The 14206-nt window shown below is 36.7% G+C and overlaps 2 protein-coding genes across 10 annotated transcripts in view; both read left to right on the top strand.

The window, feature by feature from the left end:
- LOC126874840 (lysosomal acid glucosylceramidase-like) overlaps positions 1-9354 on the top strand; it is a 36031-nt gene extending 26677 nt beyond the window's left edge. For 2 of the 9 annotated variants that reach the window (XM_050637390.1, XM_050637360.1), the window contains exons 2-8: positions 6377-6443; positions 6612-6942; positions 7320-7582; positions 7736-8167; positions 8493-8572; positions 8694-8968; positions 9083-9354. In XM_050637390.1, coding sequence (XP_050493347.1) covers positions 6389-6443; positions 6612-6942; positions 7320-7582; positions 7736-8167; positions 8493-8572; positions 8694-8968; positions 9083-9185 — 1539 coding nt within the window. In that variant the 5' untranslated portion in view covers positions 6377-6388 and the 3' untranslated portion in view covers positions 9186-9354. Of the gene's footprint in view, positions 1-4756; positions 4882-5643; positions 5743-5877; positions 6096-6373; positions 6444-6611; positions 6943-7319; positions 7583-7735; positions 8168-8492; positions 8573-8693; positions 8969-9082 lie in introns of those variants that run through there. The other 7 variants (XM_050637371.1, XM_050637391.1, XM_050637379.1 and 4 more) reach the window with 6 other exon arrangements.
- Positions 9355-11605: 2251 nt separating this feature from the next.
- LOC126874967 (lysosomal acid glucosylceramidase-like) lies at positions 11606-14121 on the top strand. Its single transcript, XM_050637517.1, has 7 exons — positions 11606-11769; positions 11847-12177; positions 12426-12685; positions 12767-13201; positions 13348-13427; positions 13530-13804; positions 13911-14121. Exons 1-7 carry the CDS (start codon positions 11718-11720, stop codon positions 14008-14010), a joined length of 1533 nt encoding a protein of 510 aa, XP_050493474.1. The 5' UTR covers positions 11606-11717; the 3' UTR covers positions 14011-14121.
- Positions 14122-14206: the final 85 nt, after the last annotated feature.

The raw sequence follows: 14206 nt of genomic DNA, 5'->3' as shown, positions 1-14206 counted from the left end.
AATCAATCGAACCACGTATTTCGATCGTATATTTCGATGAAACTATACCGTATGTTCGCATAAACGAATAACGTATAAATGCATGCAACGCGATATAGCTAACCTGTGTAAGAATAACTCTTTGGCCAAATCGACGCTCTGCGTGGAAAAGGCTGACGGCCGTTATTCTTTTAACACCCTGTAGCCGGTAAGTTAGATCACGTTCCATGTAATTGATGCGATTCATATTCATAGGCCGGAATCAGAAGTAGCGAAGTAGAATAGCCGGCAATGAATCCGAACATCGGAAGTAACGAAATAGCGTCGTCTTACGTTGAATACGCAAACGAACAGAAAGGAACGATAATTTCAAAACGAAAAGAAAAAGGACTGTGCGTTATTACGTGTCTACAGTAGGTATCTACTCGCTGGTAAATATGAATGGCTTTAATATTCCGTAAGCACAAAGGCGCCACTTTTTAAAGTTCATGCATATCCCGTACGTGACCAGAAATTATTATAAAATCCTACGAAAATCTACCGCAGGGAGCTAGCAGAGTTAGATGCTACGAATAAAAAGCTGCACGCGTGTAAGAACCCTTTCTTTAATCATCTCTCGCGTTCTTTATCGTTACATTTCGAACGTGTTACCATTCGAATTTTCTTCGACGTTCGACTGTTCTCCGATTAGACGTTAAAGAGAGAGACTATAGTCCGACAAATGGCAATACCATATTAAGGAGTCTGCGGAATAATCCAATGACAGTGTACGAATATTTAAAAGAAATTAATCGTTCGTGATAGTATTGGTGCAGTTTCAAAAAGATCGCGTGACAAAAGTACATATTTCAAATGGTTTGATCAAATAGCTCAAAGTTTTTCGGATATCGACTGTTCTCGTCGAACTTGAGAAATTATCACGACAGTTTTATTTCGCTCGAGTCTTCGACTTTTGCTTTTGTTTCTTTATCGCATATTTCCGAGTTAAAAAGAAAAATACCAAACTTTGCGCGAATAAAAGAACTGTCCTTACTTGAGTCCAAGAGAATCGCTAAGGATAAAGTAACGTTATGTATCTGCTGATATTTTTTATCTTAAACTCAAGCACGAAATTACACGGTACACTTTCAACGATATTGACGACCATTTGTTCGTGCAAGCTTTAAATTATTTACAACAATACGTATAAAGGCCAGTTGCAATGTGAAGATACGTACACGTGTACAGAAGTAAATTGTAATTTTTAAGTGTATTTACTACTTTAAAATGATAATTAACTTATGTAAATCGCAGAGAATGTTTCTTAGCACTGTGATTATATTTTATCAGTACCAGTTGCCAATTAGATACGAACAACGACTGACGAAATAGATAGCATAATTAATATCCACTTACAAACATGCATTCTACTACGTACGAGTAAAGAGATATTTTTTATCCGGTTGAACGATCTTAGTTACGACTACGAAATATGGAAGAGACGGACGCTATTCGCGCTAGTATCGTGCAATTATATCGTTATCGTTCGATATGACGAAAATTAATCGAATCGTTTTGCACATTGACTACGATCGAAAGCACGAAAGAACTACGAATTTGTTAAAAACGTTAAAAAACGTTAACGACGATTCGTTAAAAAAAGATGTCGTTTAATGAAAAACAGCATCGCGATCGGTATGGCGACGCGGAACACGAATCGCTGCCGCTGAAAATCGTCCGCGAGTATTTATACGTATATTCTATAGGAGTGTGACCGATGGCCTTAGCCACCTTAATTCGAACTAACATATTTCACATGTTCGCAGGAGCGAAGCACGTTTAGCGCCTTCGTTTGTCTCTTACTTTAATTTAATCTCAGCCTAAGAAAGTAAAGTGCCATCTATCCTTACAAACGCTGTCAACATCGAGCCCTTCGCTACTTTCCAGGATTAGTTGGGAACAGTTGCGTTCTTCCTAGCCAAATACGCGTTTCTATGTTTTCAAAACCAAGAGCCATCGTTAAAACGAAGGGACGGAAAGGGAAAGACGCGTTTAAATGCAAACGACAGATCGACGTAGAACGTTTCACTGAGACATCGAAACACCATTTGATTAACATTTTCATCGCATCTGGAAAGTTTAGAGTTCTTAGAAAATTCAAAATTACAAATTTTCATTAAAAACTTTCGCTACCGATTTGCATAATTATACCGTTCTACTGCTTCGTACCGTACCACCGACGCAAGATTAAACTTCCTTATATGTTTCGATCTACTTTTCTTGACATTTATCCAGTAAATTTAACTTCGCACGCGTTTATTTACATCGATAGAGTAGCAATTAATTAAAACTTTTATGTCACGATCGATCGTTAAGATCACAAGCGAAGGTATCGCACCTATGAATTTGATCTATACCGTGGAATTTGAACTTTAGATTGCATTTTTGTGCCTTGTATAAGCTATTGGAACTTGTCTTGTGCCTGCACACTGTACAGTGCACACTCGATAGCGATAGTCATCGTGGATAAATGTCGTAGACAGTGAACCTGCGGAACGGATGTGGATGCAGGATCCCCTTGAGCCTAAATCCTTCGCTCGTCCACACAAGGACTTACTTGCGTACTCTTATCGCCGTCTATCGTCGATTCGTTAGTCGGGTTACCGTCTATTTCTCCTAATTTGCACTTCACGTAATTAACACAAACGAACACTACTTACGATTCGTAAGGTACTAAAAATCTATCAAGGCTGAAAATATTTCGGACACTAATGATACTCCTAATTTATGTCGACGATGTCCCGCACAATGTTTCCAAGGACGTTTATTTTAAAATTCACGTTTCCTTCGCGTTCGTATCTTATCCACTTATCAAGCTATCTTGCGACTCGATCCACTTATCGACGTATGCGCGAAAATTATTTTTTTTTTTCCTGTTACCTGAATTCTCTGTTCTCGAGAGCGATTAATTTCACAGGGAATTTCGCACCGCTCTGTCTTCGCGACCTTATTTCTCAATGTATGTATCTATCATAGTTATGATATACGGCTAGAGTCACTGATGATTACCAAACGAGGAAGAAATACCGAGTGATAAGCATTCTCATTACTAAACAGTTTGGGAAGGTTAAACCGATAATACAAAATGTTTTTAGAAGATAGTCACGTATCTGCATTGTCAAGGAAATAATCGGGTATCGTTGGCATTGAAATCTAAATATTCAAAGACTTGCAAACGTAATTTATGATCGTACCATTAAAGTTACGATAAATAAAATACAAATACATGTACATATAGAAATCTGGATATACGACATCAATTTTAAATCAAACTGCATTTTTAAAAGTAATGCGGCTGAATAAAAGCTAATTGACGAGAGAATGAAAGACGGACGAAGCGAGACGACTTCGATTCGAAATGTCTCGTTGCGCGCAACTTTATTCCAGAAATTCGTTCGATTCGAGAAATTCGTTCAAATGTAATTTTCGACCGAAATATCAATTTTATTCCGCTATTAAAATTGATCGCGTCGTTGAGCGCGACTCGATCCTATTCCTACGTTTGTACCACGTGTTGTCTTTACGAAGTACCTTTTCGAACGATTCCGCGTAATAATATACACAACACGATCATTTATTGTTATGTTCACAATATTCTATTTAATGGATTCTCTCAGGTTGAATTTTGTTCGACTATTTTAGGTTTAACGTTGGTTGTGATCTATTTTTGCTTCGCTACTAATACGATCTGCTGTCAATGATGACACACATCCGCTAATCCGCCACCTCTTGATTCAAGATACACGATGCTGGCGAATCGCAAGGCGTCATCGTTTCCAGACTACAATGATATCGTTCGTCAACACCGAATCTGTGGTCTGAAACTACACATCGCGATTATCTCGCTTCGATAAATATTTAACTGATATATGGAGTATAAAAATGAAATATACTGCATTTCACCGCATTGTTATTGTTGTACAAAAGATTCTCACCAAGTATTGTTCTCGCTATAGTAAGATTTCACGAAAATCGCTCAAGTCGCTTCTGGAGCAAAACTTCGGCGCATTCTCTTTTTATCCAAAGTTTGTCGCCCGTTGATTTTCACGAGACAGAAACGATTAACTTCGTTGAAGCTGACCTAATGCCGCCACGCGAGCAATGAATTTACAAAGACTTCGTCTTTCATACTTTTGTTTAATCGACATGCTGACGTGAATATCGTTTAAGTTGAACTTTCGATATTAAACGGCGCTACGTAGTTCGAATAAAAATCCGAAATATTTCGAAGATTCTATCGTATTTGTAAGATTCAACGTTGCATTCAAATAAGCGAATAATCAAGATTTTATTGAAAATGTTAGATGGGAGCAACGCTTTCTCGAAAAGAGAATATGTGGAACAAAATGTTACCGCTAGTAACGTACCTTGCACAAAGCGAAAACGCGTATGTTTAGTCTGGTGTATCTCTTTCTGGGATAGAGTCATATGCGATTGTGTCGTACGCGAGCGCATCGTGCTAAATCAGTGATTCCCAAAAGGTGCGTCTCGGAATAAGATTAGGTGCATCGCCGCGAAAAAGCGAGATACTTTTTTTCTTCTTTTTTTTTTATCAATGTTCGTGTGTACAAATGCCTCTTTGGAATAAATTGTAAAACTTATATACCACGTACGTCGCGTTATCTCTACATTTTTAAAAATGCGCCGTGACTAAAAAAAGTTTGGGAACCACTGTGCTATATCGCCAAGTCTCGCGTGCCCCACCATCAAAATTATACCATTTTAGAATATATATAAAGAACTGAATTTCACTTCTTGGCCAGTTTCGACCTTAAATTCAGCACATCGCAGTAACATTTTACGAGATCGGGTTCAAACACATTTTTCCAAACATATTTACAGATCGTTGTATTCGTTTATTCGGTGAGTTTTTCAAGAACATCCCGTGCCACTCGCGAATTTTACTTGCATTGGTCATCGCACATCGGTTCATACATAAACGCGAGACCCATGTTCATGCCTACAGTCTATGTCCTGCGCCTCGTAATCCTAACAAAGATACGTATAAAGCAGTTTACGATCTATTCGGTTAAACGCTTTGATCATTCGTTACAATCCGCTTAGAAAATTCCTACGCTTTTTATAAGCTCTAAGTATCGATACAACTAGAAAATAATGGCAATAATGAGCAAACTTGTCCCTCTTCTTTCTGTTCTCGCATTGTTCGATTATCGTATTCTCTAAACATAGGTAACAAGTGCATGACACTGCAAAAAAAAAAGCAAGGAATATATTCTTGATAAAAAAAAGATCACAAAAGTGCAGGTAAAATGGTAAACAATTCACGGTCTATTTATAAAGCATGAGAAATAATATCTTATAAGACGTATACATATAATATACTCGCATGCATATTTATTGTTTCAAATAACATTCCGTCTCGCTAATACTCGCTATATATCTCATATATATTTTCTTTCGTAACATAGCCAATTAAAATTTTCTTTGTCGTTCCGATATACTTGCAGTATCGCTATGTATATTACCAATTAGATAGCTATAATTCGAACGAAATTACAAGATCTTTCACTTGCCTGAATAGTTTGCAGAGCAAAATGAAAGAAATTTGCATTCTCGGGTATCACGAGAAACGATAACGTACGAGTGCATAAATAAGTAATCGATATAGCGTGGTCAGAAATGTGCATAAAATGTGGCGATTCGTTGCACGATACAGTAGATGACATCCACGATTCGAACTATACGGAGAGCCTTAGACGAACGGTAAAGCCAAATCGAAATTCTACGTGTCAACGTTTTCATTTCACCGGCGTCATGGTCGTACTTTGAGACATTTTCGGTTTATAAACGCTTTATACGTCAATAGCAATTTCCTTTCTGTTGTTTCGTCGAGGCGAGGGATTCGACACTCGACTTGTTAAAATATATTTTCTCTAGGCAATCGTTATAACGTGAAATATACAGCTATGATCGATAACTATATTGTTCGACGTCCGAAAGTTCGTTGGAATGTGTGTTTCAATCCGAAAGCAACCGTCTACAGATCATTGTTGCAACTAACCTGTATTTCTCAGAAAGAAGGAAAAATAGCGAAAAAGAAGAGAGAAAGATACGAGGTATTCGTAGATATAGGTAACGCGAGCAGCGAAGCAACGACGCGACAGGTGACGCAACGTACAGACTACCGAGAACAATACGTTTTATGAAAAAGAACCGAACACATAGGAAACATCCGATCGTTCAAATGTTATATTCAACCGCACCTATCGAAGAAAGGAATCTTTCTAATATAATAGATTCTTTCGCTTTCGCGCAAATCAAATGGGAAGTCGCTAAAACACGTAATTCTTTAAAATACAAACCTATGTATATGTATGTGAATGTTCTGTTTCAGTAGTCATCGATAATTATGTGGGACAAATGCAAAGCGCCGCTTCTGCTTGTAATATTGGTCATCGTTGCAAGTAAGGATAAATCTTGACAAATTTAACAACGATGTTCGCAAAATAAAAAATACCCGAATCCAAAGTATTTTTCTTCCTCTAATTATATACTATACGTTTTAACGTTAGCTCGCGCAATTGCATCTTACCGATTGTAAAATATTTAACAACAGATATCTTTAATCATAGGCGATGCAAATGACTGCGTGCCTCGAAATTTTGGCCAGGGCAGTGTCGTTTGCGTTTGTAATGCAACCTACTGTGACGAGCTACCGGACAGCAACCCCAAAGTCCCAGAGAGCGGAACGTTCTACTGGTACGTTTCGAGCAAAGAGGGTCTCAGGCTGAGCATGCTACAGGCGCGGATGGGTTCTTGTCAAAATTCCAGCGCCGATACAGTTCTAGATATAGATACATCGAGAAAATATCAAACCGTCTTAGGCTTTGGCGGTGCTTTTACGGACTCGGCGGGAATAAATATCAGAAATCTCAGCGAGGCTACTCAGGACCAATTGATGCGGTAATTAAACCTCGATAAATACACAATTATGCAACGAACATATTACATCTCTACGGTTACGTAAAATTTTCAAACAACGCCTTAATATTTCACAAAATATTTCCAAGATCTACAATTTATGAGTAAATGTGAAAACGATCGAAATTTGTTTTATCTTTTTATTTTTAAAGTTACGAATTATAAAATATCGTTGAAAAATTCCGAAAAGCGAATATGAACAATGATGGACTTGTAATTCCTAAAGAAATTGATAACACGATAACGTTTGCTTCTTGAACGTGCGACATGATTTGATGTAATTATTTGAACATGATATTACCTCGATCTAATTACGTATGTTGCTATACGTACAACTGAGGGTGTTTAATCGCTTGCAGGGCGTACTACGGTTCAAACGGGAGCAGGTATTCGTTAGGTCGAATACCAATCGCTGGAACTGACTTCTCTACGAGACCTTACACGTACGATGACGTCGCTGGTGATGTGTCACTGCAAAACTTTAGCCTCACTGAGGAAGATTACGATTATAAGATACCATATCTAAGAAAAGCCATTGAATTAAACCCGGATGTGAAATTCTTCAGTGCTGCATGGTCAGCTCCGCCATGGATGAAAACTAATGATCGAATCAATGGATTTGGTAAGTGTGTTGATACGATATCGAGAAGGAGAAAAAATCGAAGAAAAAACGATAGAAAAATGTATCCTTTTTATTTGAAAACGAACCGTTTCAAATAATTCCTTAAGCGTGTTTCGTAATATATTATAATACTAATTTACAATTTATGTCTAGGGTTTTTAAGGAAGGATTATTATCAGGCATATGCCAATTACATAGTAAAATTTTTGGACGCGTATAAAAGCAATGGCATCGATGTATGGGCCGTTTCGACAGGAAACGAGCCATTAAACGCTTATGTACCTTTTGATCGCCTCAACACTATGGGCTGGACACCAGACACTCTCGCTAATTGGGTCGCTAACTATGCGGGTCCAACTTTGGCAGCGTCCGCCCACAATGGCACGCAAATTCTTGTTCTAGATGATCAGAGAATCGAATTACCTTGGTTCGTAAATAAAGTCTTCGAAGATAAAACCGCGAAAAAATACATCGTTGGTACAGCCGTACATTGGTATACGGATAGTTTCGCTCCGCCAATATTATTGGATTTAACACACAATGGTTCTCCGGATAAATTTATTCTCATGACTGAAGCATGTACAGGTAAACTATTCAAATACTATATCTCTGTAACAATTACGGAACAGTTTAACACAACGCTTGCTTTCTCTAACAACTGTTACAAAGCATCGCTACACACAAAGAGCAAAAGTTTGCTTTTTAAATATACATATACCTATATCGAGTTTTTCATCCAGAAAAAAGTATCTAGTGATTTTAATTGAATTTTAAGATCAACTTAAATAATATGTTTCCTTCGTGAAACGTCAGTTCCATGGACGTTCTGTAGTAACATTTCCTTTTTGAACTATTATATATTACACGTGATCAACAACTATATATAACGGTAACATCATTTTATACGCAGGTGCCGGAGCTTTGGATTATCCAAAAGTTTCCTTAGGTTCGTGGAGCAGAGGGCAGGAATATATCTTAAGCATAATACAGGTATGGTAAATGGTTACAGTTATAATCGTGTACGAGACGTAAAGTTTTTTAATTGAAAACATTATACATTAAACACGTACAAAAATTACTTCTACTTATAAGAAAAATATTCTGTTTGAAGTACATGAATCATTGGTCGGTTGGATGGGTAGACTGGAATATAGCTTTAGACACAACCGGTGGGCCAAACTGGATTCAAAATTACGTCGACTCGCCCATTATTGTAAATGCAGACGCCGATGAATTTTATAAACAGCCAATGTACTATGCTCTTAAGCACTTTAGCAGATTCGTCGATAGAGGCTCCGTTAGGATTGCTATCACCGAAACGCACAATGTTAAAGCTACAGCCTTCGTAACACCTTCGGATCAAGTCGTAGTTGTTCTATATAACAAGTAATCACAGTTTATTTTACAGAAAATTACGAAATAATTTACCAATTACTCAGTTTTCAACATTGCTGGGATTGAGTTTAATAATTTGTTCACGAAATTTATTTTCTTTTACAGCAATACCCGGAAAAAGAACATCGTTATCAATGATCCGAAAAAGGATCCTATTTGCTTGGAATTACCTGCATACTCCATGAATACCGTAATTTATGCACAATAACTTGTAACAACTTGTAAGTTACAACTTGTAACTCGTTGATTATTAAATATAATTTGTAATATCGTCATATTGTATGTACCGATAAATGGCAACGCTATAACGCTATAAATTATAAATAAATTATAACGCTAATATATAACATAATAAAACGTGCATCTCGAAATTGAAATTCTCTCCATACTATTCCAGACGAAGACTTACATTTTGCGACAATAATCGATATACCTGATAAGAATAACGAATCATCGAGTAACAGTCTATTATCTATTAACACGATAAAACGAAATTGAAAAATCTGAAATGTTCATATCTTCGTCTACTAACTGAACTTTCCCTTTCAAATTTATCTAATCCTTATTTCACTTTAGCTGTGTACATATTGTATATCAATACCATATACAGGGTGGTTGGTAACTGGTGGTGCAAGCGGAAAGGGGATGATTCTACGCGAAGAAAGAAGTCGAAAATATAGAATAAAAATTTCTTTTTTAATTTTCTTTTTTTTAATTTTTCTACAGTGAGATCCGTTATAACGAGACGCGATAAAGTGCACACGTACCGAGCGAAAATTCAAAGTCGATTTTCTCGAAAACAAAGCCTCGAACGAAAAATTTTCCGCTTGTACCACCAGTTACCAACCACCCTGTATATGTATCGCATCTATTAGGTCATCCCATAAGTTCCTGCCGTTTTTCGAGCGGTTACATATGTTAAGATTGTTCACATACCTTTCAGTCTCATGAAAAAATGTAATCCCCCTCTCGTTGTACAACTTCTTCTCATTTTTCTGGTAGGGCCATTATTCCGTCTCGATAAAAGTTCTCTTGTTTTTCTTTAAAATAATTTTCTAAGCTATTTTTGAGAATGTCAATATTTTCAAATTTTTTACCTACTAAAAAGTGTCGTAATGCTCTGAACAGGAGGTAATCAGATGGGGCAATGTCTGGGGAATATGGGGGATATGGTAAAATTTCTCAATTAAATTCAGACAATTTTTTTGTAACGCTTTTCGCGACATGCGGTCTAGCGTTGTCGTGATGGAAGATAAGGTTGTTCCTATTCGCTAAACCTGGTCGTTTTTCAGCTAGTGCTTCCCTTAATTTTTCTAACTGAGCGCAATATTTGTCTGAATTAATGGTATCACTACTAGATAAAAGTTCAAAATAGAGTATTTCTTTATAATCCTACCATACACACAAAAGAACTCTACGTGGATGTAACCCTGGTTTTGCACAGCGTTGAGGTGGCTGATTTCGTTGGGACCAGCTACGTTTCCGTTCAGGGTTTTCGTAAAGTATCCGCTTTTCATCACCAGTTGCCAGGCGTTTAAGGAATGGCTCGTGTTTATTACGCGCAAATAATGACATGCACGCTGTCGTTCGTTCAAGACGGTTCCGTTCCGTAAGTTCATGGGGCATCCAAACGTTCAACTATGACACCATCCCCATTTTTTTAAACACCTATGAATCGTTGTCTTAGGTATTTTCAGAACATTGACATCTCTTGAACTGTCAAACTTCGTGATTTTTCAACAAGATTACGAATTTTATCTTCGTCTGTCTGAGGAGGACGTCCGGAGCGTTCCTCGTCTCCTCAACAGAAATTCCCGGCTATAAAACGTTGGAACCACTTCCTACAGGTGCGAGATGAAAGCGCATTTTCTCCGTAAACACCACATATGTTTCTCGTGGCAATTGTTACAGAACTTCCTTTCCGAAATTCATATAACACGAGATGTCGAAAATGGATACGCATTTCACTCATGATTTTTTACCGTTAGAAATCACTGTCTTCGCTATATTACGATTTTATACCCACGAAAATCTGCTCTAGCCTGTTCTCGATCAGCTAAGCTCAAGTGCATTGGTCCTTTATCGCCATATGTTCATAGATCGACACATGAAATGTATACACAAAAGTCGACACGAACTTATAGGATGACCTAATATGTATACGTAATATATTTATATGTATATATACAAAAATTAATATATATAATAATGTATAAAAATACATTCATTTAAATACAATGTACGTATATTAGGTTGTCCGAAAAGTTTTTCTTTCGTTTTATGAGGAAATAATGGACGCACAACGTTTTTTGCTTTATATTATTTTGTCGAATTACGTACGATCCATTTTGTTATGTCGAGATAAACACCGCGACATTTCACAAACTTGGTTTCGCGTTTGTATGAAAGTGCACTGTTGTAAAAAACCCGTTTACGAAAGAAAGACATTTTTCGGACAACCTAATTACATTGTATAGGAATTTATAGAAGTCGATATGTAAACAAGCAGTAAAGTTATTATTATTATCAGCACAAGACAATTATTTACTCGGATGATACCGCCAAAAATTAGAAAAGAATCATTTAGAAAACAAACAGATAATATATTAACTATAAGCGACAGGTAGGTGAAGATTAGATAGCTTACTATTTTTGTGTGCATGACAATATATATACTTATATAAATTCGAGTGCCGGTCAGCTACTATTCATATTTCTGCTTTAGTTTTCCACAAACACCATGAGACACGCGTGGAAGACACTTCTGCTAGTTACTTTCTTCTTCAGCAAAGGTAAGCTCTCGTTGATTGCCGGTGAAGATAAATTTCATTTCTGGCGAACTTAGTGGAAATATTCTCATTCATCATAGGTATCGCGAATGAGTGCGTGCCGTACCGTATAGACAACGACGTAATCGCATGTGTTTGCAATGCAACATATTGCGATGGACTACCAGATGGTAGACCGGAAGTTCCAGAGGAAGGTAATTCTTATTGGTATGTGTCGAATAAACAGGGGCTGAGAATGAAGATGTCAGAACTAAAATTCGATAGCTGCGAAAATTTCCCTGTGGACGTAACGCTCACCATAGATAATACGAAAAAGTATCAAACGATTTTTGGCTTCGGTGGCGCATTTACCGATTCTACTGGTATAAACATAGCAAAACTCAGCCCAGCTACTCAACTTCAATTGATTCGGTAATCATTGATATCTACAGAGATAATGTGATCAATATTTTAAATATCCACGATACTGTGATATCTCTTTTCCGTAAAAGTTGCGCCATACAAAGAATCTACCCTATGCTTGTATATAATTTTATTTTTCCATAAACCTCGTCGCATATCTCTTTCAAATTTATCGAATTTATAGAATTGAATTGTCAATCGAAGTGTACGATCCTTTTTATTTTACATATATAATTATAGTGTTGAATTATTTATAGAGCATATTATGATCCAAAGGAAGGAAGCAGATACACACTGGGTCGTATACCTATTGGGGCGAGCGATTTTTCAGAAAGATCGTATACGTATGACGATACGCCCAATGACACCACGCTTAAACACTTTTCACTTGCGAACGAGGATTTCGATTACAAACTACTATATGCGAGGAAAGCGCTTGAATTCAATTCCGAAATTAAATTCTTCAGTGCTGCATGGACTGCTCCATTATGGATGAAAAGCAACGACAACGGACTCAGTACGTATGATAGAAGTGTGCTAAAACAAATTAGAAAATAAAAAAAAAAAAACGGTAATTAATCTAATAATCGTTGATTAGCTTTCTTAAAAGAAGAGTATTACCAAGTCTACGCTGACTATCTGCTAAAGTTCCTCGATGAATATAAAAACAACGGTATTGACATATGGGCTATTACGACTGGTAACGAGCCACTATTTGCCTTTATTTTAAAATTGCCAAATATCTCTATGGGATGGGAACCCGAAACAATGTCTAATTGGATCGCTAACAACTTGGGTCCGACATTAGCATCGTCGCCGCACAATAAAACACTGATTTTCGCCTTTGATGAAAATAGACAGGTATTACCCAAATTTATCGAACCAACGTTCCGAAATCAAAACGCAAAGAAATACGTTGCCGGGACAGCTGTACATTGGTATCAAGATTCCAAAACTCCCGCAGATGTATTAGATCAAACCCACGATGAGTTCCCAGACAAATTAATTTTCATGACCGAAGCATCTGTAATAGGTAAGCCTTTTATGCGCACACTCGCACATACGTAGTATCCTATGAACGAAAAATGCACACTTTTTACTTGCGAAGGATTGTAAAAAGTCGAATTTGCAAAATAATTAGTTTACGAACTTATATCGACATGGTACTCCTCGCCATAGGACCTCCAATATGGAACACTTCGAAAGTTAAATTGGAATCGTGGCATCGAGGTGAAAGATATATTTTAAGCATAATAGAGGTAAAAGAACCTACATGATTTTATGGTCGTTTTACTTGAAGAATATTTATCCTATTTTCAAATATAAAAGTTAATCGTTAACGAAACGTGTTTTGCATCAAGTACATGAACCATTGGTCAATTGGTTGGGTGGATTGGAATTTAGCTTTGGACGAAACTGGTGGACCAAACAATGTTAATAATAATATCGACGCAGCTATTATCGTCAACCCGAAAACCGATGAATTTTATAAGCAACCTATGTATTATGCTATCAAACATTTTAGCAGATTCGTTGACAGAGGTTCTGTTAGAATTTCTATTACCGATACCGATACTATCAAATCTGCAGCCTTCGTTACACCTTCAGCGGAAAACGTCGTTGTCCTATACAATAGGTGAAAAAAATTGTTATTATTACTATTATTGCGTAATTATTTAACATAAATGATGAAATGTTTATTTTTATCCTAAACAAACTTTTATCTTAAATTTCTATTTCAGGGCTACTTCCCCAAGACACGTAGTTTTGAAGGATGTACAGAAAGGTACACTTTGTTTAGAATTATCTCCGCAATCTATGAATACTCTGAAATACAAATAGTATGACTTCCTTACTATATTATATCATTATATTATATATTATATTAGTTCTAATTATAAATCGTTATTGTAAGAGATAAATCGAATAAAAACCCATCAGTGCAAATAAAAATATTCATGTATATAGTTCAACGTCATGTTCAATTGATGTAATCAAACTGTTATCGGAAATGTAGACCATTTTCAAAAGTTAATAT

The sequence above is a fragment of the Bombus huntii genome, chromosome 2, assembly GCF_024542735.1.
Source record: "Bombus huntii isolate Logan2020A chromosome 2, iyBomHunt1.1, whole genome shotgun sequence".
Lineage (NCBI taxonomy): Eukaryota > Metazoa > Arthropoda > Insecta > Hymenoptera > Apidae > Bombus > Bombus huntii.
Note: the sequence above shows the minus strand (reverse complement) of the source record. Positions and strands in the feature narration are given on the sequence as shown.

What these genes read in the sequence shown, in the direction of transcription:
- LOC126874967 (XM_050637517.1), top strand. Translation starts at nt 11,718, where the DNA reads ATGAGACACGCGTGGAAGACACTTCTGCTAGTTACTTTCTTCTTCAGC. An exon ending in TACTTTCTTCTTCAGCAAAG is followed by an intron (nt 11,770 to 11,846) that starts GTAAGCTCTCGT and finishes CATTCATCATAG; the next exon opens with GTATCGCGAATGAGTGCGTG. An exon ending in AAGCAACGACAACGGACTCA is followed by an intron (nt 12,686 to 12,766) that starts GTACGTATGATA and finishes ATCGTTGATTAG; the next exon opens with CTTTCTTAAAAGAAGAGTAT.